General features: G+C 40.5%; 1 protein-coding gene across 1 annotated transcript in view; it reads right to left on the bottom strand.

Annotated features, from left to right (window-relative positions):
* The window catches only part of LOC145353955 (tyrosine-protein phosphatase non-receptor type 1-like), a 101,007-nt gene that overhangs the window by 31,264 nt on the left and 45,958 nt on the right, over positions 1-23,785 (bottom strand). The window contains exon 2 of the mRNA XM_080204978.1: positions 3,120-3,210. Within this exon, the coding sequence (XP_080061104.1) occupies positions 3,120-3,210 (91 nt within the window). The remainder of the gene's footprint in view (positions 1-3,119; positions 3,211-23,785) is intronic.

Here is a 23,785-nt window from a genome sequence, read left to right as displayed (position 1 = left end):
CAAGCTCTCCAACACTGCCTCCAACTGTCACATTTTCACCTTTCTTGCTCAAATGTCCTTATACATATTGTTGCTAGTGGTCATTCCAATCTCTCCCAATATTCCATCAATTCTCTCCAGTCTGGTTGCTGTATGTTTAAATGGTTTAACCAAAATCACAAAAGTCATTCTCTTTGTTGCCATGACTTTGATGCATTGTCCTTTTGTGTTCTTAACCACTTATAATCGAGCAACTCACTACATCATCCTTCCCCACTTCTCTCCTATTACAGAGCATAGTACCCACATTCACTCCGTTACTCCTGCAGTCTTTGAAGGATCTATTCCGATCCCAAAGTTCTACCCCTCTGGGGTATCGGTGAGCTTCCATATCTGGTTTAATGGTTCTTTTGGCCCATCACCACCAATGACAGAAATTAAACACAAATAAATCATTTGGTCTAATCAGTATGTAGGTGCTTAGCCTCCAAGTGAGTAGTATTCCCAATGACAGATGCCTCCTCTATCCCATACTTCTTTTGTTACCTTTCCTTCTATCTATCCTATTTTTAAATTACATAATCTCTAGAACATAACACAGGGCTTAGGAGAAAGAATAGGCCATTCAGTCCATCAGGCAAAAAATCTAACTCAGCCTTAAATAAATCCAATTGCCCAGTCTCCACTGCTTTCTGGGAAAGAGAAAAAAAAAATTGATGGAAGAAATCCACACATCAATGACCCTCAGAAAAGGTTTCTCCTCTTATTCTTAAATTGCGTACCCTAGTTCTAGTCCATCCCACAAGGGGAAACATTCTCCTGGTATCCAGCCTATCAAAGTCTCCTCAATATGTTGTGTTTTGAAAAACTTTCACATTCTTCTAAACTCTATTGGGTATAGGCCCAACTTTTCTTAAGAGCCTCATCTCCAGAACAAGTGAAGTGAACCTCCTCTGAACTTCTACCAGCTATTAATATGACTTGGGTAATACCTGTGCAAAAATAGTCTTTGCCCTAAATCTCAACTGTTACAGCTGTCTCCTCCAGATATGGCAGTCTGTTTCTATCTACTATACTACATATTTTTAAAATCTCCATCAAATTAATTTTGCCTGTTCTAACAAAAGTAGCCAACACTCTCCAAGTCTATTTTGTATTTTATATTCCCACGCTAGCAGATACTAGTGAATCTGTGTCTTACCATCTACAATTAATGTCCATCCCGCTCAAAAAAGACAAAAGGGTGGTGAATCTCTGGAATTCTCTGCCCGTTGAAGTGGTGGAGGCTGCCTTGCTAAATATTTTTAAGACGCGGGTTGATGGGTTTTTGATAGGAGAGGGGATTAAGGGTTATGGGGAGAGGGCAGGAAAGTGGAACTGAGCAGCGACAGATCAGCCATGATCTTATTGAATGGCGGGGCAGGCTCGAAGGGCTGGATGGCCTACTCCTGCTCCTATTTCTTATGTTCTTATTATGTTTTAGCACCCACAACTGCATAGTCTACTTTGTTATAATTATCCAGATATGTCTTAACATGTAGATTACTGCTTGCCACATAATAGGGCTTTGGTGCGTCAGCCCTGTTTGTCTATGCATGTGAAAGTTGGTGTGTATTTTATTATTTTACCTAAATTGGTACAAGTACAATGAAACAGCTCATTCCTTTGTTAAGCTCAAGAAAAACTTATCGGTTTGGCCCTTTTATGATCAGTGTGTAAACAGTTAAGCACTCAAATAATTGGCATGCATATCCTTTCAAATGAAATACCCTGTTACGATCAGAGTGGAAAGAAGGGAATCATTTCATCCCTCGTCAGCTGGTTGTAACACGTAAACTCAGTTGTTGCTGCAATATTTGTTGAGATTTTCTTGTATTTGCTTTCCTTAGATTGTTCTCAGTTTTAAAAACCATAGCTTTAGGCTTGCCTGACAACCAGCATCAGATCAAAGTCACCATTATAAACCACATTACCACACCTATCTTGAGCAGCCAGACTAACTCCATTGAACTTTAAATCCCACACCTAAAATTCCTCCCAAGCCACTTTCCTTCATTGCTGTTACACTGCCTGCTTCCATCACAACTCAGACCATCCCTGAAGAGTACATGTAGCTTTCTTTTAACCTCTTTAGCTTAATTACATCAATATTTTCTCTACAGACATCCTATTTTCTACCCTCCAAAAATTTACAACTTGTCCAAAACTTGACTGCATCCATCTGGTTTTGTCAGCTCATCACTTCATCCTAGGTTAGCTCCTATTTGCCAATTTCCTAAACTGAATGTCATTCTAAATCTCTCCACCTCTTTTTAAAAAACTTTCTCCAAACCCATCTTTTTGGTCAAACTTTTGTTCATTCCTCCAAATCCATCCCTGTTTATGCATCTGTTCACCATATGCCCATTTACAAGTGGCTTGGGACATTTCCTGTTTAAAAATTTAGAACAATGTAACATGGTGCAAGCAATTTGTGCCAAATGTATTAGAGTCTGAGCCCTCTGATTTGAAGAAGCAAAGCTGGTGACTGTCTTCACTTCCACATAAGGGTAGTGGAGAAGTCAAAATTATGGACATAACTTCAAGTAACTTTTCACAAAATCATAGACTACATTCAAAACACTTAAACATCACAATATTTATAAAAAGATTTTGATCAAATTAACTAACTGTAAACTAGTGCCCCTGATTATCACTTGGGTTCTGGGTATTAAGACTGTTAAACAGTTGCAGTATATTCAGTGATTCAGTGCAGACTATTTTGCTCCCAAAATATATACTGGTTAAAAAAAACTGAAGTTCAAAGGCGACCCGTTTACTTCACATCCATCAGTTACAGGGCAACTGGCAGTTTAAAGGAAGTGCAACGGATAAAATAATTTTCTCCTCAACATACTTTTGAATAGTAACAAACGTCAACCATCTAGCCTCAAAACATAAATGCAGCCAATAAATGCACAGCTTTAAGTGCTGCACTTACTGGTATTTATTAGTATGCACCACAGTTCTAGCGCTACTTTTCAATTAAAATTAAAATTGTTGGAATGGTTCACATTGAGTAAATTCCAAACCAGCAGGAAATCATAATATATCACATGTACACCTTTTGCAGCAATTAAGAGCTTTTCCCTTGTACTTACATGGGCTGACATCTCTATATCTGTTCCGATTTCTGTTTTCTGGAAGCTTGGCTACTTTACAAGGGAAGTCACTGGCTTGATGTCGGATATCCTGGAATTGCAAAATGGGAATTATTGTAAAAAAAAGAGGCATGAACACTTCAAGGCAACTGCATTCTAACAGTATAACCAGATTGCACAATTATATTAAGAAAACAGAAGAAAACTGAAAAACCACTCACTATCCAAGGCAATGACTTAATTAAAACAGTAATGTAAACAGTTCAGATCATCCCTGAAAGAATAATAGTCAACAACTTTCCTTCAAAAATCCAAATTCTTTCATCACAATGGTAATGGCACTTCAAATAAATTGCAGCAGACAAAGATACTCTTCCTTTAATTTGAAGTACTTTGGCCAAAGCTGATATGACTTTGGAACCTAGGATTTTCAAATATAAAAATGAAAATGAAGCTGCACTTGGGTATCAACAACAATGCATTTCAAATATTAGGCAAAGATAAGCAATACTGCTGTTAAAAGAGCAAGTAGTTTTGTTTAATTGCTAGTTAATTTTGAACTAATGGAAAATAACTTGTATGGCACGAATGCCCTTCCCCAGCAGTCCTTTTTAACTCCTGAGCCCAGAGGTATTTATCTTCCATTCTCCTCACCCTGGTCAGAGGCACACCTTGCTGTTTGACTTTTCTGCCACTTTCCTTGAAATCCAACTGCTCATGTTTTGTGGAGACAAGATCCTGATATTTCAAAACACTCCCTCGGGAGGAATTTTCATTCACAGCATGCAGAGTTGGATTTCCAAGTAAAGCAGCAGCTGCATAAAAAAGCAATTTTCCTGGGAGAGGGGGGAAATGACTGCAGGGAACTTGGAATTGTCTTATAAATGAGAGTTTGTGCAATGTATAATGAATGATTTTATGTAAAATTGAAATTACCAAGTTGACCTGTCCTGTTAATAAGTTAAGACTTTTATGGTGCTGTTATTTCTAAAACTTGATTTCAGTTTGATAACACCTTTCTCACCAAGTTATGTAGACATATTTACAAGAGAATCCCAAAATGATGAATAAAAAGGCCAACTTAAATTGTCCTCTCCAAGAAAGACTGTATATAGCCTTCTATGGAAATCAGACTTACTTTCAGTTTCACAAGATCTGTGATTTGCAGCATGGTGAGAAGCTTAAAGTAACAGATCTAAAAATATGCATGTGCTAGCAGCTGGTGTTAAATTTCAATTCTGCCTTTCTCCAGAATTAATCGCTGGAATAGACTCACCTTCACTTTTGCTCACAAATGTGTTCAGTTCATTGCAGGACTTTCAAAAGACTATTGGCTACAATGTTCATTGAAGCAGCACTCTGTACTAGGGAAAGGAAGAAAAATGCCAGCACCCCAATCTCTCTCATGATTACTGGGTTTGACTGAAACTCTTCACTGTTGGATATCATGCCAAAGGTCACATGAATAGTAGCAGTCAATGGAACAAAAATGAAGCAATTTTAGGGGAAGTCAGGATTTTTAAGTCATACGCCATCCTTCAAAATCATTGATTCCACTGAAATTTTGATCCAGAATATAAAGCATGAAATTAGCAAGATTAAACACTATTACTACATTACGTAACTATTGTTGCACCCAGCAACTTGGAGTTACAGCACCTGATAGCTGAGTAAAGTCTCCTAATATACCTAGTCCCAGTGGGACGCATTGAAGGCTGCAAAGAGAAACAACAGTAGAAATTGAAGGTTCTGACCTCAATCAACCCCAGTCCAAAGATGTGCAGATTAGGTGGATTGGCCAAAGTATGTAAGGTTACAGTGTTAGAGTAGAAGAGGGGGGTCTGGATAAGATACTCTGTCAGAGCTGGTGCAACCTTGATGGGCTGAACGACCTCTTCTGTACTGCACGGAATCTACGAGCTCCCAAACTTTTAGATACAGATGGTGTTGAGACTTCTTCCTGTGCTTAGTCCAGTCCAAATTAGAGGGGAGGTCCCAGAGGATTGGAGAACAGCCAGTGCTGTTCCATTATTCAAGTTAGCAAGAATAATCCAGATATTTACAGGCCAGTGAGCCTGATGTCAGTGGTAAGAAAATTACTGGAGAGGATTCTTCAAGGCAGAATTTACTCCCACTTGGAAATAAGTGGAAGTATTAGCGAGAGGCAACATGGGTTTTGTGAAGCGAAGGTCACGTCTCACTAACTTGATCAAGTTTTGAGGAAATGAAGAAGATGATTGATGAGGTTAGGGCAACGAATGTTGTCTACATGGATTTCAATAAGGCTGACAAGATCCTTCATGGCAGACTGGTGCAGAAAATGAAGTCACATGGGATCAGAGGTGAGCTGACAAGGCGGATACAGAACTGTCTGTGCTTTATATGCTCTGTCTGAGGCCAGAACTCTCCATTCACCTGACGAAGAGGGAAACCTCGAAAGCTTGTGAGTCTATTATCAAATAAATCGGTTGGATTAAAACCTGGCGTTGTCAGACTTTTTACTCGGTCATAGAAGGCAGTGGAAGGGTGCGTTTCTGAATGGAAGACAGTGACAAGTCAGAGGTTATAGATCGGCTGGAGACTTGGGTGGAGAGATGGCAGATGGAGTTTAATCCAGACAAATGTGAGGTAACGCATTTTGAAAGATCTAATACAATAGGAAATATACAATAAATGGTAGAACCCTTAAGAAGATTGATAGGTAGAGGGATCTGAGTGTACAGGTATGCGGATAGAGTAGATAGTTAAGAAGGCATATGTCTTGCTTGCCTTCATCGGCTGGGCATTGAGTTAAAAATTGGCAAGTCATGTCGCAGTTTTATAGAAACTTAGTTCGGCCACTCTTGCAATATAGTGTTCAATTCTGGTCGCCACACTACCAGAATGGAGGCGGCTTTGGAGAGGGTACAGAAAATATTTACCAGGATGTTGCCTGGTGTGGAGGGCGTTAGCTATGGAGAAGAGTTTGGGGAAACTTGATTTGTTCTCGCTGAAACAATGGAAGTTGAGGGGCAACCCGATAGAGATTATGAGGGGCATGGACAGAGTGGACTATCAGAAGCTTTTTCCCCAGGGTGGAAGAGTCAATTACTAGGGGGCATTGGTTTAAAGTGAGAGGGTCAAGATTTAAAGAGACGTACGAGGCAAGCTTTTCTTTTTAAAAAAAAGAGAATGGTGGGTGCTTGGAACTTGCTGCCGAGAGAGGAAGTGGAAGCAGATATGATAGTGATTTTTAAAAGGGTGTCTTGACAAATATGTAAATAGGATGAGAATAAAGGGATGTGGTCCCTGGAAGGGTAAGGGGCTTTAATTTAGTTGGGCAGTGTGGTCATTGTAGGCTTGGCAGTCCAAAGGGCCTGATCTTGTGATATAATTTTCTTTGTTCTTTATGGGGAGGCAATGGCCTAGTAATATTGTTGCTAGACTCTTAATCCAGGAACTCAGCTAATATTCTGGCGACACACATTCTGACATCATGGAAGATACTGGATAAATGCAAGCATGGGGCTCTGGAGTAGACTGCCATTCAAAAACATAAAGGATTTGGTCAAGTAAATAGAGGAAAAAGTGTTTCCTGTGGAGGAAGGACAAAGATCTAGGTTGAAATATAAAGAATTAAAAATCAAAGCATGTTTCTGACCTAGAGTTTGCTACCTGAAAGCGTGTTGGAAGCCAATTCAATGACATTCAAGAGAGATTTAGATAAACATTTGAACACAGAAAAAAATCCCTACAGGGAAAGAGGAGAGTGAGACTAATTAGATATCAATTAAACAAAGCAAAGAATGAGCCTTCATTTCACATTGTATTTGAGTATCGTTATCATTCACAGTTTTCCTGGCATATCAATAAGCAGCAGTACCATATTCTGAGAATATTTTACGAAAGATTTACTGAACACTTGATTGGTAGAACAGAATTAGAGTGTGTATGGGACATAAAAAAAATGTATATAAAACTAGGTTTTCAGCTCATTAGAGTTGTACAAAATAAATGGGATAAATCTGTATCAGCAGGATTGATAACCTGAGCAACTGGTAGTAGCACTCCATTTTCCCTTGACAAATGCAGATTACTCATTGCACTTCTTAAACATTTTCTGCGTTTAACTTTCAGTGCTTGCATTTATTTATTCTGCTCACTTTGATAATCTAAAGTTGCTGCTTTGGTTGAACACTGCTCCAATTCACTACTGTATTTCTGGTCAAAGATACAAGATATTGTTTCCAGATCTACATAGTTGAGTTTTAAAACTCTTTGGTAACTGGGATTTAAATGGTTCATTTAATGTCCATTTAAAGAACCACTGCACTCAAAAGTCAATATTCTAAAACTGGCTGAACAACGAGTAAGACTGCCACAATGACTTTGCAATTCTGTTATAGTAATATTAAGAGAATTTTTAGTTCTGCAGACATGAAAGTTAACTGCAGAAAATGGGATGAATGCAACTAAAGCAGTTTGAAGACTACACACAAAGCTGTAGCCATGTTGACTTAAATGGGTTAACAGCTATAAAAGCAAAACCATAAAACAACAGGTGGAATTATTTAACTAGAGAATTGAAGACCAGGTTTCTACATTGCTTGCAAAGAAATGCAGCCCACAGTTGTTCTGGGAGTTATAGCAACAATTAATTTAAAGCAGTGATCTCTGGCAGGCTATACTGTAATAGGGGTGATGGGGCTTAAGAAATTTCTAGGGTTTCAATTTATCTGTGTGTTTGCAGCAGAAAAAAAAAGGAGCTGTCGTTAACAGGCTCCAGGAAACAAAATGAATTGCTGTGTAGTTGGAGCTCAGAAGTCCCAAGTCTCAGTTGATAGTTTTGTAATGTTAGAATTCCTGGGGAGCAGAGAATATGACAGATGGTCACTGGCTCCATGTTGGAAAGGTTTAGAACCAGGAGTTCCATTTGTAGTTTGGAGAAATTGGAGCTTGGTGAAATCCAGGGAAGTGTTAGCGCAGCGAAACTAGCTGGCCATCGAAGGGCAGAAATTGGGCAGTGGAGGCAGGAGTGCAGACACACAAATGTAGGGAAAGTGTGTCCTGGGAAAGGAGACTGAAATCCTGGAGGTGTGCAGTCATTGAGGCAGTGCAGGTCGGAGTGGCTCGATCTTTGAAAGTGAAAGTTGGTCCCGAGCAAGAATCAATGACATTGTTTGAGTGCTTACTGATGTCTGGGTGGGTTGCTGAGAAATCCACGGGACGTGTCTTGGTCACATTTGCTATTATTGTACAGTAGCAAAAATTGCTCATTAATATGCAACTCATTAGTCCTGAATGCTAGAGTACAAGATAATTGTATTTTTTTTGTCTGCTTAAAACGTGCAGAATCTTGTGGCTTCATTCTAAGAATCTTGAATTTCAATTTTTACATTTTAAACTAAATGCTACGGCCCCTAAATTATTGTATCAAACATTTGGGGGTCTGCTCCTGGATAATAACATTATATGCACGGTCACAATTCCTTAAAGTAAAGTTACAAAAATGGTGACATGGTCCTGCAGCAGCTGGAATGAACATTATTTCTGCCAACTCCTTGCACACTACATCACTTACCTGTTGGCTTGTGTTGGAAAAGTCTAAGCAGAGGAAAGCACTCTTTCTGAAGTGAGTCAAAACTAAAATGGAGGAATGTCACCCAGTTATTACCACAAATTCACTTGCAACAGTTTGAACAGAACTTCTGCCCTCACATGAGATCATGCAGGACTTGGGAGACCCACAAGAGAAGGATGTTAATTGTAAAGCAATGCCTTTGTGATCTTTAGATGAGAAAATTAGTTTTTCAGGTCAACAGAGAAGACTCTGCTTTACCCAAGTAATTAATTTGGTAGCTGCAACAAGGAGATTTAGTAATTCTTTGATACGCATAAAGCCCTGATCAAGTTAGATACTCTGGGCTGAAAGTTGTGTTAAAGTCTTCAAGTTCACAATTAACCACCAGAACAAGAAAATACAAGTTCCAAGGCATTGCTGTGTCACATCCTGTAGATTGCTGCCAGGATAGCCTTTGTTTTAATCTCTCGTAGAATCCTTTCTGAGAAAACACATGACAGCTCCTACCAGAAATGTGGTTAACAAGAGCTACCAAACATCACTGCTACAGTTAACAGATCAAGTTGCAATTGCACAAAGCTGATAAAGTCCAAGACAACTTGCAGTATAAAAACATCAGAACCCCAATAGCTGATCTAGGGAACAGATGTTTGACTGCAGGCCTATGGGTATTTAGTTTCCTTATTTGCATTGTTTCATGTAAACCGTTAACTTCAAGTTTTAGTATCCTACACTGAATGTATATATGCAAGCTTCTAATACCACAAGGTATGTCAGCTTTTGCAAGATTTCAAGAAAGCTTTGAAGGCAACAGCAATTTGCAAATTTTGTACATCTTAGATTGAGAATATACAATCAAGTACAATTTTTGCCAAGAAGCATCAGTTCTCAAGTAGCTATATGTTTCTAGCACTAAAGTTTTCATCTTCTGTTCTAAGTGCAAGTGGCAGACAGTAAGATTTCTGCAATGCATCATATGCAATACATTTACTTGAAATAACTTTGATTTAACATCCTTAATCTTTTGGATTTTAATCGTACTGTCTCACTATTGTGCAGAACAAAATCAAATGTTCACCCCCAAACGTTTCGACGAGAAGGTATTATCTGCTGCAGAGTTTTTGTTTACAAACCTGTACTTGGTAAACTACTCTGACCAAAATGATACAAGTTTGTAAAACTGAACACATTCCAGTGGATGGCAGAGTGGTTAGCACTGTTGCCTCACAGCTCTAAGAACCTGGATTCAATTCCTGGCTTGGGTCACTGTCTGTGTGGAGTTTGCATATTTTCCCTGCGCTTGTGTGGGTTTCCTCTGGGTGCTCTGGTTTCCTCCTGCGCTCCAAGGATGTGCGGGTTAGGTTGATTGGCTATGGTAAATTACCCTTTAGTGTCCTGGAATGTGTAGGTTAGAGGGATTAGTGGGCTAAATGTATGGGGTTGTGGGGATAAGGCCTAGGTGGGATTGTTGTCAGTGCAGACTCAATGGGCCAAATGGCCTCCTTCTGAACTGTGGGGTTTCTATGATTCTATGCTGTTCAAGCATTATTTTATAAATTTGGGAATATTAAGTATTAATTTGGAATTGATACTTGTTTGATAACATTAAACCTAAATTTCAGTTTAGGAAGGTGCTGCAGAATGATCAATAGACCATGTCCATTTTCAAGGCATGACTTCCTTCCATTTCTATCTTCCCCCTCATCACAACCACTCAAAAGTATACCTCTTCTTCTGATGCAAAAATCTGATTTGGAGATCGAGAAGTCTAGAATACAAGAACATGATTGTAATTGTGAGGCTGTATAAGGCTCTGGTCAGGCCCCATTTGGAGTACTGTGAGCAGTTTTGGGCCCCATATCCAAGGGGAGACGTGCTGGCCTTGGAAAGGGTCCAGCAGAGGTTCACAAGAACGAACCCTAGAATGAAGAGCTTGTCCTCTGATGAACAGTTGAGGACTCTGGGTCTGTACTCGTTGGAGGGGCGGGGAGGGGTGACCTTATCTTGGATACTCTGAGGCCTGGATAGAGTGGACGTGCAAAGGATGTTTCCAGTAGTTGGAAAAACTAGAAACAGAAGGCACAACCTCAGGCTGAAGGAAGGATCTTTTAAAAGAGAGAAGGAGGAATTTTTTCAGCCACAGTGTGCTAAATCTGTGGAACTCTTTGCTGCAGAAGGCTGTGGAGGCCAGGTCATTGAGTGTCTTTAAGACAAAGATAGATAGGTTCTTCATTAAGAAGCGGATCAGGGGTAATGGGAAAAAGCAGGAGAATGGGGATGAGAAAAATATCAGCCACAGTTGAATGACAGAGCAGACTCGATGGGCCGAGTGGCCTAATTCTGCTCCTATGTCTTATGGCAGAGAATGTAAAATCTGGTCGGAAGGGGAGCTGTGCTTTTGAAAATAAAAGATACCTACATAACTACAAGCGCTTTAAATCTACATTTATGCTTGCTGCATGAAACATCTGATCTACGACAAGCAATGATGTTATGGATATCATTCAAACTGCAGGGGTTATGTTGCTTAGCATGAAGTTCAATGTTGCAAACACATCAGAACCCTCATTGACGTAAACCACAAGGTAGTAATTCAGTCATCTGGTACCTTAGGCTAAAAACAATAAGGGCAATGACATGGAAAACACTGGTCACAAATAACTGAACTATTCCTGTACATTACTGACACATCCAGGAATGTGCAAAATGCCTATAGTACAAGATGGGGGTATTCATTCATCGTCTAGTTCAAGAAAATTTGACCATCCTCAAGAGTTCCATTGTACTGCAGGTCAATACATACATTTGGAATAAAAATTCATTGTAGTTTAAAAATGGAGGAATTTTCTTGTTTGAAAAATGCAATGTAATTTCATAATGATAGGTGACAAGATGAAGTCCCCATATGTTAATTTTTAGTGGATGAAAAAATACCTATACAAAATATAGAAATTAAGGAAGTACACTGATCTGCAATTATCTCTACACAATGGCCACTTGGGGCAGCATGGTGGCATAGTGGTTATCACTGCTGCCTCACAGCGCCAGGGACCGAGGTTCAATTCCCAGCTTGGGTCATTGCGCAAACTCCACACAGACATTCTCCCAGTGTCAGCATGGGTTTCCTCCAGGTGCTCCAGTCCTGTCCCGTTCCCCCCGCCATAGTCCAAAGATGTGCTGGTTAGGTGAACTGGCCATGCTAAATTCTCCCTCAGTGTACCTGAACAGGCAGTGTTGTTTCAAATTTTCTTCACTTCTCTCATAAAATATGAGAAGCTGGCTAAAACAATCTCTAATACGTGCCAACTTGCAAAGTGACAGAATATCAGGTAAGCTGCTACTTCTACACAATGCTAACTAGTGTACAACATGTTTTATATTGAAGCAATTTTAAATGCTGGTAGTGAAAGTTGTTTCAATTTTAGATTTCAAATCAATTCTATATATAAGCAATACAGTGACGGTGTTAAGATTCACAAAGAGATCTTAGCAAGGAAGAGACAATGAAGGGGTTTAAAGAGAACAGCAATAAGCTAAGGGTCACCAGACAACGTGAAACAAAATCAAAATGAATACACAATTCAGGTGATTTAAATTGGAACAAAAACAGATGAACAATGTTCACATCCTATGCAAAAAAAGTTGGCTCTAAGGACCAAGTTATTGTGAAAGGTGCAATTTAATAAAATTGCTTTGATACAAAGTTTATTTGACAACAGTTCACAAATATAGACAAGCATAACATAATAGTTTGAACAGCTATTTTGCGATGCATTAGACAGTTTGGAATTGAACAAGTCAAGCAAACTTAAAAGTATTAACCATCCAAACTGAACACTGCACCAGATTTGATCAAATATCAGAGCTGTACGCTGGAATACTAACAGACTCAAACCTGACAATACACATAGATGCAATCTTATTCTCTCTCCCCTTTGCTGAGCTGAATTTCAGACCCCTTTACCACAAGGCCAACCATTCCAGCTTCACAACATATTTGGCCAACACTCAATAACAGTCACCTCCTGGCTCAAGTTCTCCTATAATCTTAAAGATTAAAAAATTTAAGAGTGTCACAAGTAGACTTACATTAACACTGCAATAATGTTACTGTAAAAATCCCGTAGTTGCCACACTCCGGCACTGGTTTGGGTACACCGAGGGAGAATTTAGCATAGTCAACGAACCTAACCAGCATGTTTGTCAGGCTGTGGGAAGAAACCGGAGTACCTGGAAAAAACCCACAGATACACGGAGAATGTGCAGACTCCATACAGATAGTGACCTGAGGTGGGAATTGAAATTGGGTCCCTGGCGCTGAGAGGTAGCAGTGCTGGCCACTGTGCCAGCTTTTTCTCCAAGAAAAAGAGGCATTGTTGACCTACAGAAAGCCATGTTAGCAAACAAGGTGCAAATCACATTGAACTAAAGACAAATATCCTTTAATTTTCAGATTGTGAATTAAAAAATCATTTTTGTTGGGGAAATTTGACATTATTTACTGCTAAAACATTTGCTAAAAGTATGCTGTTAAAAATCCAATTATATCTCATTTAAAAGGTTTTCAAAGCATGAGATTATTAGCACAAGAGTGGGGTTTTCTGGATTTTGACTCGTGTGGACTCTAGACGTTGTTGACTTTTGTGGAGCAATGAAAGACTGCTTAGTTTTCCACTGTTGACTGTTTTCATCACTTAATAGTTTTCCTGTATCCACAGTATTTTGCTTTGGTATTGGTGGAGTCATCACTTCTGAACTGTGATTGCTCTTGCCCTTCAAACAAACCCATGAATAACCACATGGAAAGCAAATCTGTGCCCACAACCAAATGTTTGATCACAAGAATCAAACTGCTAGAATCAACATGGTTTTATGAAAGTGAAATAATGTTCAACAAATTTATTAGTGTTCCAAAAAGCATTCTATAAGATACCATATCATCCTTACAGTGCAGAAAGAAGCCATTCATTCAGTCTATGCAGACTCACCAACAGAGCATCTCATCCAGACTCTTTGTAAACCCACATATTTAGCCTGCTAATCCCCCTAATTTACACATCTTGGGACAATGAGGGGCAAGTTAGCATGGCCAATCCAGCTAACTTGCACATCTTTGGATTGTGGAAGTAAGTGTAAAGAAACCAGAGCAGCCACAGGAAACCTATGCAGACATGGAGAACGTGCAAATTTCACCAAGACAGTCACCCAAGGTCAGAATTGAACCCAGGTTCCTGGTGCTGAAAAACAGCAATGTTAACCACCATGCCATTTCTAAAGGTTACTACAGAAGGTAGCGTGGGTATGTTATTTTAGCATGGATGGAAGATTGGCTAATTGGAAACAGAGCCAGGATAAAAGCGGGCTATTTTCAAATCGGCAAATTAACTAGCAAGTGCCACAGGCATCAATGCTGCGGCATCAACTATTTATGACATACGTAAATAACTTGATTGATGAGACAAAGTGTAATACAGCCAAATTTGATGAAACAAAGATAGATGGGAAAGCAATTGTGGAGGATGGTGCTGAATCTGCAAAGGGCATAACTAGGTTACATAACTGGGTAAACATTTAGCAAATGGAATATAATGTGGAAAAATTGGCCATTTTCACATCCTTTGTTTTAATATTTTTCATTTCCTCATTGAAATGAGAATCACACTTCCTCTATCAATTTCAATCAATGGCTTCCCTCAATTTCTTTCATCGTGCAGGGCCTGTTTATTTGAATGCAAGGTACCATTTGCAAAGTACAATAAGGGGGCAACTTGAGCAGCTTGCACAGGGAGTTGCTAATAACTTACAGGGAATGCTCAATGCTCTAATTCTAGCTCTTCAATAAAATCTATTCAACTAAGTTTCTCTCTCACTGTTGATCAGTCCTACTCTAATGAAACCGCTGTGCATTTGCAACAGTAAGAACAGTGGAGTTTTGCTCTACCTGCTTCTATTAGCGTAGGCCCTGTACACAAAGCTAAATAACTCCAGCTACAAAATCTTCCACTTGTGCTGAAACTCTAAATGGTACAATCAGGACAGTAGCAGCATACAGGTCTTCAATATAATATTACTGACAATATTAACCTGTAATTTACAAAACATTTCTAAATTTACAGACAGCATCATATAGGGGTGAGGAGAAAACAGTCAACACTGAGGAGGACTGTAACTTAAGCACAAGATGTTTCGGTAAAAACAAGTACAATCTGAAAACACAGCACTGAAATCAAACACATCCCCAACCACCCACACTTTAGTCCAAATATGGACAAAACAGCAGAACTGAGGAGGAGAGATGAGCAACTGTGTGTAGCTGAGTGTGAAGACTGGCATCAAGGAACCCTGATAAAAATGGACTCCAGTGGTTGGAGTCATACTTGGCACAAACGAAGATGGTTGTGGTCAATTGTCTCAGTCCAGAACATCACTGAAGGAATTCCTCAGGGTACTGCCCTCGGCCAAATCAACTTTACTTGCTTCAATTACTTTCCCTCCAGAAGGTCAGAAGAGAGGATATTCAGTACCATTTGGGATTCATACTGAAACAGTCATGTCCAGATGCAAGACCTGAATAACATTCAGGCTTGGATTGGCAAGTGGTAAGTAACAGTTGCAGCTCAAAAATGCCACTCAATGTTCATGTCCAATGAGAGAATTTAACCATCACCCCATGGCATTCAATGGCATTACCAGTGTGGAAAGCTAACATCCTGAGGGGTTAAGACTGACCAGAAACTGAACTGGACATATACTGTAGATACAAGAATAGGCTGGGAACTCTGGGGTCATCACCTGATTCCCCAAAGCATATCCATCATTTACAAGGCACAAGTCAGGGGTGTGATGCAATACTCTGCCTGGAGGAGTGCAGCGACTACAATACTCAAGTAGTTCAATGGGCCAAAGTGGCCCACTTGATTGGCACCCCACCCATAACTGGTGTACACCAACTACAAGATGCATTGTAGCAACTGCTGCAACTGTACAAGGCACTGGTGAGGCTGCAACTGGAGTAGTGTGTGCAGTTTTGGTCCCCTTATTTGCAAAAGGATATATTGGCCTTGGAGGGAGTACAGAGAAGGTTCACCAGGTTGATACCGGAGATGAGGCAGTTAGCTTATGAGGAGAGACTGAGTAGATTGGGCCTGTACTCGGAGTTTAGAAGGCCGAGGGGTGATCTTATAGAGACATAAGATTAATGAAGGGGCTAGATAGGGTAGAGGTAGAGAGATTCTTTCTGCTTAGAAAGGAAACCAGAACTAGAGGGCACAGCCTCAAATAAGGCGGGGGGGGGGGGGGGGGGGGGTGCAGTTTAGAACAGAGTTGAGGAGGAACTTCTTCACTCAGATGAATCTCTGGAATTCTCTGCCTATTGAAATGGTGGAGGCCACCTCGTTGAATATATTTAAGTCACAGGTAGATAGATTTCTGATAGGCAAGGGAATTAAGGATTATGGGGAGGTGGGAAAGTGGAACTGATCCACTTCAGATCAGCCATGATCTTATTGAATGGCGGAGTAGGCTCAAAGGGCTAGATGGCCTACTCCTGCTCCTATTTCTTATGTTCATTGCAGCAACCTTCCAAGGCTCCTCCAACAGCACCAACCAAACCCATGATTGGCAATACCTAGAAGGACAAGGGCAACATATACATGGGAACACCACCATCTTTAGGCTACTGTCCAAGCCACACCATCCTGACTTGAAACTAATCGCTGCTCATTCACTGTCTCTGGGTCAAAATCCTGGAATATCCTTCCTAGTAGCATTTACACCACATAGGCTGCAGTAGTTCAAGGCAACAGCTTATCATTGCTTTAAGGGAAATACAAATGCTGCCTTTGCATTGTTGATCTCTAACTTTTTAGAATGACAAAGGGTTCTCAGTCTGAAATGTTAAGAAATATCATGGGAGAAGGTAGTAATATGGACATTGAGAGAATGGCATAAAGACAGGAGGGTGGAAGGACCTTGGCATGGAATAGAAGTGGAATAATTATGGGAGGAGATAAATAACCACAGTCAGAAATGCTGGTGACAGTAGCTATACTATTAGATGATAATTAATCATTAAATTTATCCTTCATAAAGACTCATCAAATCAACTTAGCAAAAAGTAATTCAAGGGACAAGTTCATGGAATGATTTCTACAGTTTCACAGAACATTATAGAAGCAAATAGCAAGATATTATTTCAGATCTTTTATAATTAGTAGCTCCATATCAATGGATCATCGAGGAAAATGCAATCAATATGAAGGTTAATACATTGGTGAATTATATAGATACATAAAGCTAGAGTATTGAATTTAAGTTCAAAACTAATTAGAGGTATGAAGGGCAAATGGGCTTAGATTAACAGTGTGGCTGTAGATAAGGAATGGTGAACGTTTAAAATAATATTTCATAATTAGCAATGAATCTGCATTCTGTCAAGAAATCAAAAGTCCACAAAAACAAATCCACCTGTGAGTAATTAGAGGTTAAAGATAATTAGACTAAACAGTTTTTAATACTGCCAAAACCAGTAAACCCAAGGATTGGGAGAGTTTCATATACTAGTAAAAGGATGACCAAAAAATTAACAGATAGTAAACAGAAAGACTAAACTTGTCAGATCTATAAACGTATTGCAAGGGCTTCTAAATGTACACAAAATGAGATAAGTTATAATGGGAAATAGGGATCACCATCTCAGATCTTCCAAAATTTCCCAGATTGAACAAACCTTGGCTGGGTTGGACAGTAGCAAATATAATACTGCCATAAAGAGAGAAGCAAAAGTGAAAAAAGGGAACTATGGACCAGTCAGCCTGATATCAATCAGGAATATGCTGGAATTCAATATGGAATTAGAATCCCTACAAGGTAGAAAGAGACCATTTGGCCCATCCAGCTTGCATTGACAACAATCCCACTCAGGCCCTATCCCCATAATCCCATGTATTTACCCTGGTAATCCGCCTGACACTAAGGAGCAATTTACCATGTCCAATCAACCTAACCTGCACATCTGAGTGTGGGAGGAAACCGAAGCACCCAGAGGAAACCCATGCAGGCGTGGAAAGAAACTCCACACAGTAAAAAGTCTGACAACACCAGGTTTAAGTCCAACCGATTTATTTGATAGTAAACTCACTAGCTTGAGGTTACCCCCTTCGTCAGGTGAATGGAGAGAGGCCAGAACTCTCCATTCACCTGATGAAGGTGGTAACCTCGAAAGCTAGTGAGTTTACTATCAAATAAATCGGTTGGACTTAAACCTGGTGTTGTTAGACTTTTTACTGTGTTTACCCCAGTCCAACACCGGCATATCCACATCATGACAAACTCCACACAGACAGTGAGTCATAGAGATTGCAGCATAGAAATAGGTCCTTTGGCCCAATTTGTTCATGCTGTCACCAGAGGCCAGATTTGAACCGGTCCCTGACACTGAGGCAACAGTGCTAACCTCTGTGCCATAATTAATATGGAGGTGGTAACATGACACTTTGAAAATCATGATTTGAAGCAGTTACGTTGCCCACAAGTTCTGTCTCCCCCTCTTGCTGCTCCTGAAGTTGTAGAGCATGAGAAAAGTATCTGCTATTGGAGGAACTGCAGCAGAGAGCATGGGAGAGAGATTCTGTGATTGGAGTAGTCCCTCACAGGTTTGGTTTCAATGTATTGGAATTTCGTTGCTCCCCCCCATCATTGCTTCTTTTTCTTTGCAGGCTTTTTAGGGCTGCCCACGCATTTTGAACACTGCAAACCACTAAAAGAAGTCGAAGAATAAAGCTGGATGGACAGACCATCTTTCATTGATCTCAACACCAGAAACAACAAAAACTTAATTTATCAGTCACAAGTAGGCTTACATTAACATGCAACGAAGTTACTGTGAAATTCCTCTAGTCGCCATACTTCGCGCCTGTCTGGGTAAATGCAGACACTGGAGCACCCAGAGAAAACCCACTCAGACACTTGGGGGGGGGGGGGGGGGGGGGGGGGGGGAGGGGGAGGAGGAGGAGGAGGAGGAGGAGGAGGAGGAGGAGGAGGAGGAGGAGGAGGAGGAGGAGGAGGAGGAGGAGGAGGAGGAGGAGGAGGAGGAAAGAGGGAGGGAGGGAGGGAGGGAGGGAGGGAGGAGCAGCAGCAGCAGGAGGAGGAGCAGTGCAAACACCACACCGTGACCCAAGCTGGGAATCAAACCCAGGTCTGGGCGCTGTGAAGCAGCAATGCTAACCACTGCGCCACCAAAAGATATACAACTGAGTTGACCTTGAATTGTCCTATAGTCAAGTAATAGTTTGAACAAATCTTGGCTGGGATTGGACAGTAGCAAATATGATACTGCCATAAAGAAAAAGGAGGGAAAGTGAAAAAAGGGAACTACAGGCCCGTTAGCCTGACATCAAATCAGGGAAATGCTGGGTTTCAAATGGAATCAGAATCCCTACAATGTGGAGAGACCATTTTTGTGAATAACATTTAGTCAACGCCCCAAGCTCCATCACTATGTGCCTTGTCCCAGTGACAGCAGTAGAGAATTGGGTATAGTGATCCTTGGAGTCATCATCAACTACGAACCCTACAAATAGATCAAACATGGACACGGAAATGACTCAATTACAATATATGTCACCTTCCTTTAACTGTATACCACTTGCAAGAAACAGTGAGGGTAGCAAGGGATGTTGTATAGCTACAACACCACATTGAACAGAGGTGAAAATTTCCCAGGCATGCCCGGTCTACAAAATCCAATCTGGTCATTACCGCACCAGTCTCAATCAGCAGCAAAGTAATGGAATGACAGTATTATCAAGCTGCACTTACTCAGTACCAGTTAGCTCACTGATGTTCAGTTTGCATTCTGCCAGTCAACTCCTGACCTCATTACAGCCATGGTACAGGCATGTGCAAAAAAAACTGAAATCCAGGAGGTAAGATGGGTGATGCCCTCAACACCAAGGCTGCATTTGATCAAATGTGAAAAATCAAGAAACCCTCGCAAAATTGAAGTTCAGGAGAAAACTTAGTTGGAGTCATACCTAGGACAAAGGAAGGTGGTTGTTGGAGCTGAATTGCCTTAAGCCCCAGGACATCCTCAGTGTAGCAGCCTATGCTCAATCATCTTCAGCTGCTTTAATCACCTTTCCTTCATCACAAGGTCATAAATAGTAATGATTGCAACACTTCAAACAATGAAACCATTCGTGTCCACAAGCAAGACCGAAACAACATTCAGGTTTAGGCCAATAAGCAGTAGGTAACAGTTGTGAAGTGCCAGGCAATGCCCAGCCCAAAAGAGAATCTAACCATCATCCTTAAGCAAGCAGTATTATCACTAAATCACCCTTCAACATCATCCTGGAGAGGCCATTGGCCAGAAACTTAATGTGACTATAACAGCAGGCCCAAGATGGGAATTCAGTAGCAATTAATACTCCTCCTGATTCCAAGTCAGATCATAAGGTGCAAGTTATGAATATGATTAACACCCCCCTCTTGTCTGGGGAAGTACAGTTCCACACTCATGCTCAACACCATAAAGTGAATCCTTCATCAGCACTCTAGCCACATCTGTTATACCATGGCTGCAGTGTTTACCATCTGCAAGATGCACTGCAGCAAATCACTAAGGCTCCTTCAACAATAACTTCCAACTGTAGTCAAATGGGGTTTCTGCTGGCAGCAAGCAAATGGGGACACCATTACATGCAATTTCTCCAATTTACATACCATCTTACCTTGAATATATTCATGTTCCATGAGTGGCATTGGGTCAAAATTCTGGAGCTCCCTTACCAACAGCTGTATGCTGTAGGTGTACCTATACCACATGGAACTCAGTGGTTCAAAATTACAGTTCACAATCATCTTTAAGGGCAATTAGGGATGATCAATAAACACTAGCTTTGTCAGCAGTGCCCATATCCTATGGACTAATAAATAAATCTAATTTTAATTGCTCCACCTCTGGAGCATCATTGCCTCTTCTCTATTCCTCAAAACCAGATAGTGATTTGCCTTTTTAAATAACCTTTCCCATCTGAATGATTTATCTAGAGTTTAATGCAAATAATTCTCCAATGTATTGAGAATGTTCAAAGTTTATGTCCATTCCATCTTTTCCCAGAATACATCACTCCACATCTAACTATTTAGAATTCCACTGGTCAAACATCTAGTTATTTGTTTAACTGGTGTACATTTTGTAACTATCAGCAATAAAATTAATTTTGAACTACATGAGAAGTTTTCTTATAGAACGTACAAATGTGGTATGCCTCACCGCATGCAAGTATTGTAGTTGTCAAGTCTTATGCCTTTGTATTTATAATCCCCATTTATAGAATATGATCCAACTAACAGTATAAAATTATTTCTCCGAAATATCCATGTTCAATTGTTTTTTGTATTTCTCATCCTATGATTTTCCTGGAAAGATAGACAGGGTGGCTGCCAGTAATTCAGTTTATTGGACAGAGAAAGTACAAACTGCCAGAGATAAAGTGTAAGGGCTGACGTGCTTTGGGCAGAAGAAACAAAATCTATTTTAATGGTTTAAAGATATTTGTTAGTGGGAACAGGACAACAGTTCAAGTTATCATAAATTAAAAAGTTTCCAAATTGATATCTTCCTCAGATAAGGAGTACCCAACGTGAAACTAATATAGGATTTACTGATAAGGACATGACCCTCATTTCCTACCTCACCATGGTCTCTGGTTTTATTGAGGGTAAATAAGCTTTTAGAAACTTACAAAATGCAACTGGTTGTACACCTTTGTTTTTCTACTTAAAGGCTAATTTTTGTGCAATAAACCTAATCACCGGAAACTATGCAACGACTACATTCTAACTGCAATACTGAGTGCATTCGTAAATGAGTAACTAGAAGACAACATTGTTCCCCTCACTAGTTTCCAAAATGTTGCTAGATAATTCATGCAATTTACATAGTTAATAGATATATCAGTCCTAATGAGCTATGTCCAAAATGGTAAAAGTCCCTTCCAAGACAACTGGCAACATAATGACTTTGAAATTCAGATCGGAGTACTAACCCCATTCCATATCTGGATGGGAAGGACCAAATCCAACTTTCAACATGACTACAATCTCACTCAGAGCAATGCTGGTCTCAGAATTGTAAAATTCAAACTGGTGCGAAGAGTGAAACAGTGGGATCAATTTTGATTGACTATGAATATCAGGTAGCTATCTGGTCATCTTGCTGGGTGGTCTGAACTATTTGACATTAAAATGACTCTGACCAATGCTGGTTATCACCACAACTTGCACAATCTACTTGCTTGTTTACCCATTGGGATGGCAGGATAACAGCCAGAATCGCAGCAATTTAAAGGCTGTACAAACCTCTTCAGAAAAGTGCACTTTTCTACCGTTTGTGATGAAATAACGGTTGCACAATTAGAACAGATTGCAGGTCAGGCCGTCAGGTTTGATATTTCATGCCAGGGAGGTAGGGGATGGGAATACAGAAGGGAAGCTGTATTCCCATGTGATCGTTGCCAGGTACCGTGGTACATTTCTTAGCAGAAGTGAACAGAGGTGGGAACTGGTGAATAACCCCAGCATAATACCTGCACATGACAACAATGTCATTAGAAATTGAACAACCCAAAGACTAAGGAAAGAATTTCATTTACATCTCTACAACACACCAGCACTAAAACAAAAATTCCCTTGCTGTTGATAAAAAACACAAACAATGTACTTCGCTGCTGCTCCTACCTCAATGTCCTCACATCAAATCTTTTGTTTTTCCAAGTTCAAAAGATGGGGAGACTTCCAGAAGAGGCACTATTATTCACTCATCCCCTTACAAGTACCAGTTAAAAATTGATGCTTGGGTATCTCCTTCCCACTGGCAGATATATAGTCAGGAGGAAGTTGCCATGGCAGTCCTCAAGAGACTCTGGACCCCATGGAAGTCTCAGGTGTCATGTCAAATATGGCCAAGGAAGCCTCCTGATCACCACCTCCATGGATTTCCTCCAGATGCTCCGGTTTCCTCCCTCTGTCGCAGCAGTTAACCACCAATTCAAACAGCACAGTGGCAAGAAAATAGAATGCAGAGGTTGAGGCACTTCAATGTCCATTATCAAGTAGTGTTCGGTGTTTAGGTGGCACACAGTGGTTCGCACTGCTGCCTCACAGCACCTAATGAGTTCGATTCCTGGGCTTGGTTCACTGTCTTGTGTGGAGTTTGCACACTCTCCAATATCTGCACAGGTTTCCTCTGGGTGCTCTAGTTTCCTCCCACAGTCCAAAGATATGTGGGTTACCTGGATTTGCCATGCTAAATTGTCCATTAGTGTTTGGGGGTTAGTAGGGTAATACGTGGGATTATGGGGATAAGGTCTGGGTGGGATTGTTGTCAGTGCAGCATCGATGGGTCAATTGGCCTCCTTTTGTACAGTACAGATTCTTTGATCACCAATGACCAAGTTGGCAACATCCTGCAGGTCATAGCTGACAGACTGGTTCCCTCACCATTTGCTGCAGGCCAAACCAGAAAAAATACTTACTTGTCCTCAGCCCATCACAGAAGCAACTGTCCATGTCAGGATTTACAGGAGTAACCATTGCACTGTCCTTGCGATGACAAAGTCCTTTATATTGCTGATCATTCATTATGTTGTGTGGCATGATCACCATGCTGAATGGGATAGATTTGAACAGATCCAGCAACTCAAAACTGAGTATGAGGCACTGAGTCAGCAGCAGCAGAAACCATAACCTTATGGCCCAGCATATCCCCAACTCTACAACTACCACCATCAAACCAGAGGATTGACTCTGATTTAATCAAGATAGTAGGAGGGTATGCCAGGAGCAGCACCTAAAAGTGAGGCTATAACTCAGGACTATTTGCATGCCAAGCAGTGAAGTAGCATGCAATAGAAAGTGCCAAGAGACCCCACAAACCACTGGAGATGGCAGCTCCATAAGTAGTCCATCCTAATGATGGAGGATGTCCAGAACACTAGTGCAAAAGTCAAGGCTGAAGTATTTGCAAACATCTTCAGCTAGAGGTGCTGAGTGTATAATCCATCTCTGCCTCCTCCAAAGGTCCCCAACATCACAAATGCCA

Source organism: Carcharhinus amblyrhynchos, chromosome 16 (genome assembly GCF_965287045.1).
Source record: "Carcharhinus amblyrhynchos chromosome 16, sCarAmb.v2.hapA, whole genome shotgun sequence".
Taxonomy (NCBI): Eukaryota; Metazoa; Chordata; class Chondrichthyes; order Carcharhiniformes; family Carcharhinidae; genus Carcharhinus; species Carcharhinus amblyrhynchos.
This window is presented reverse-complemented; position numbering and strand designations above follow the sequence as displayed.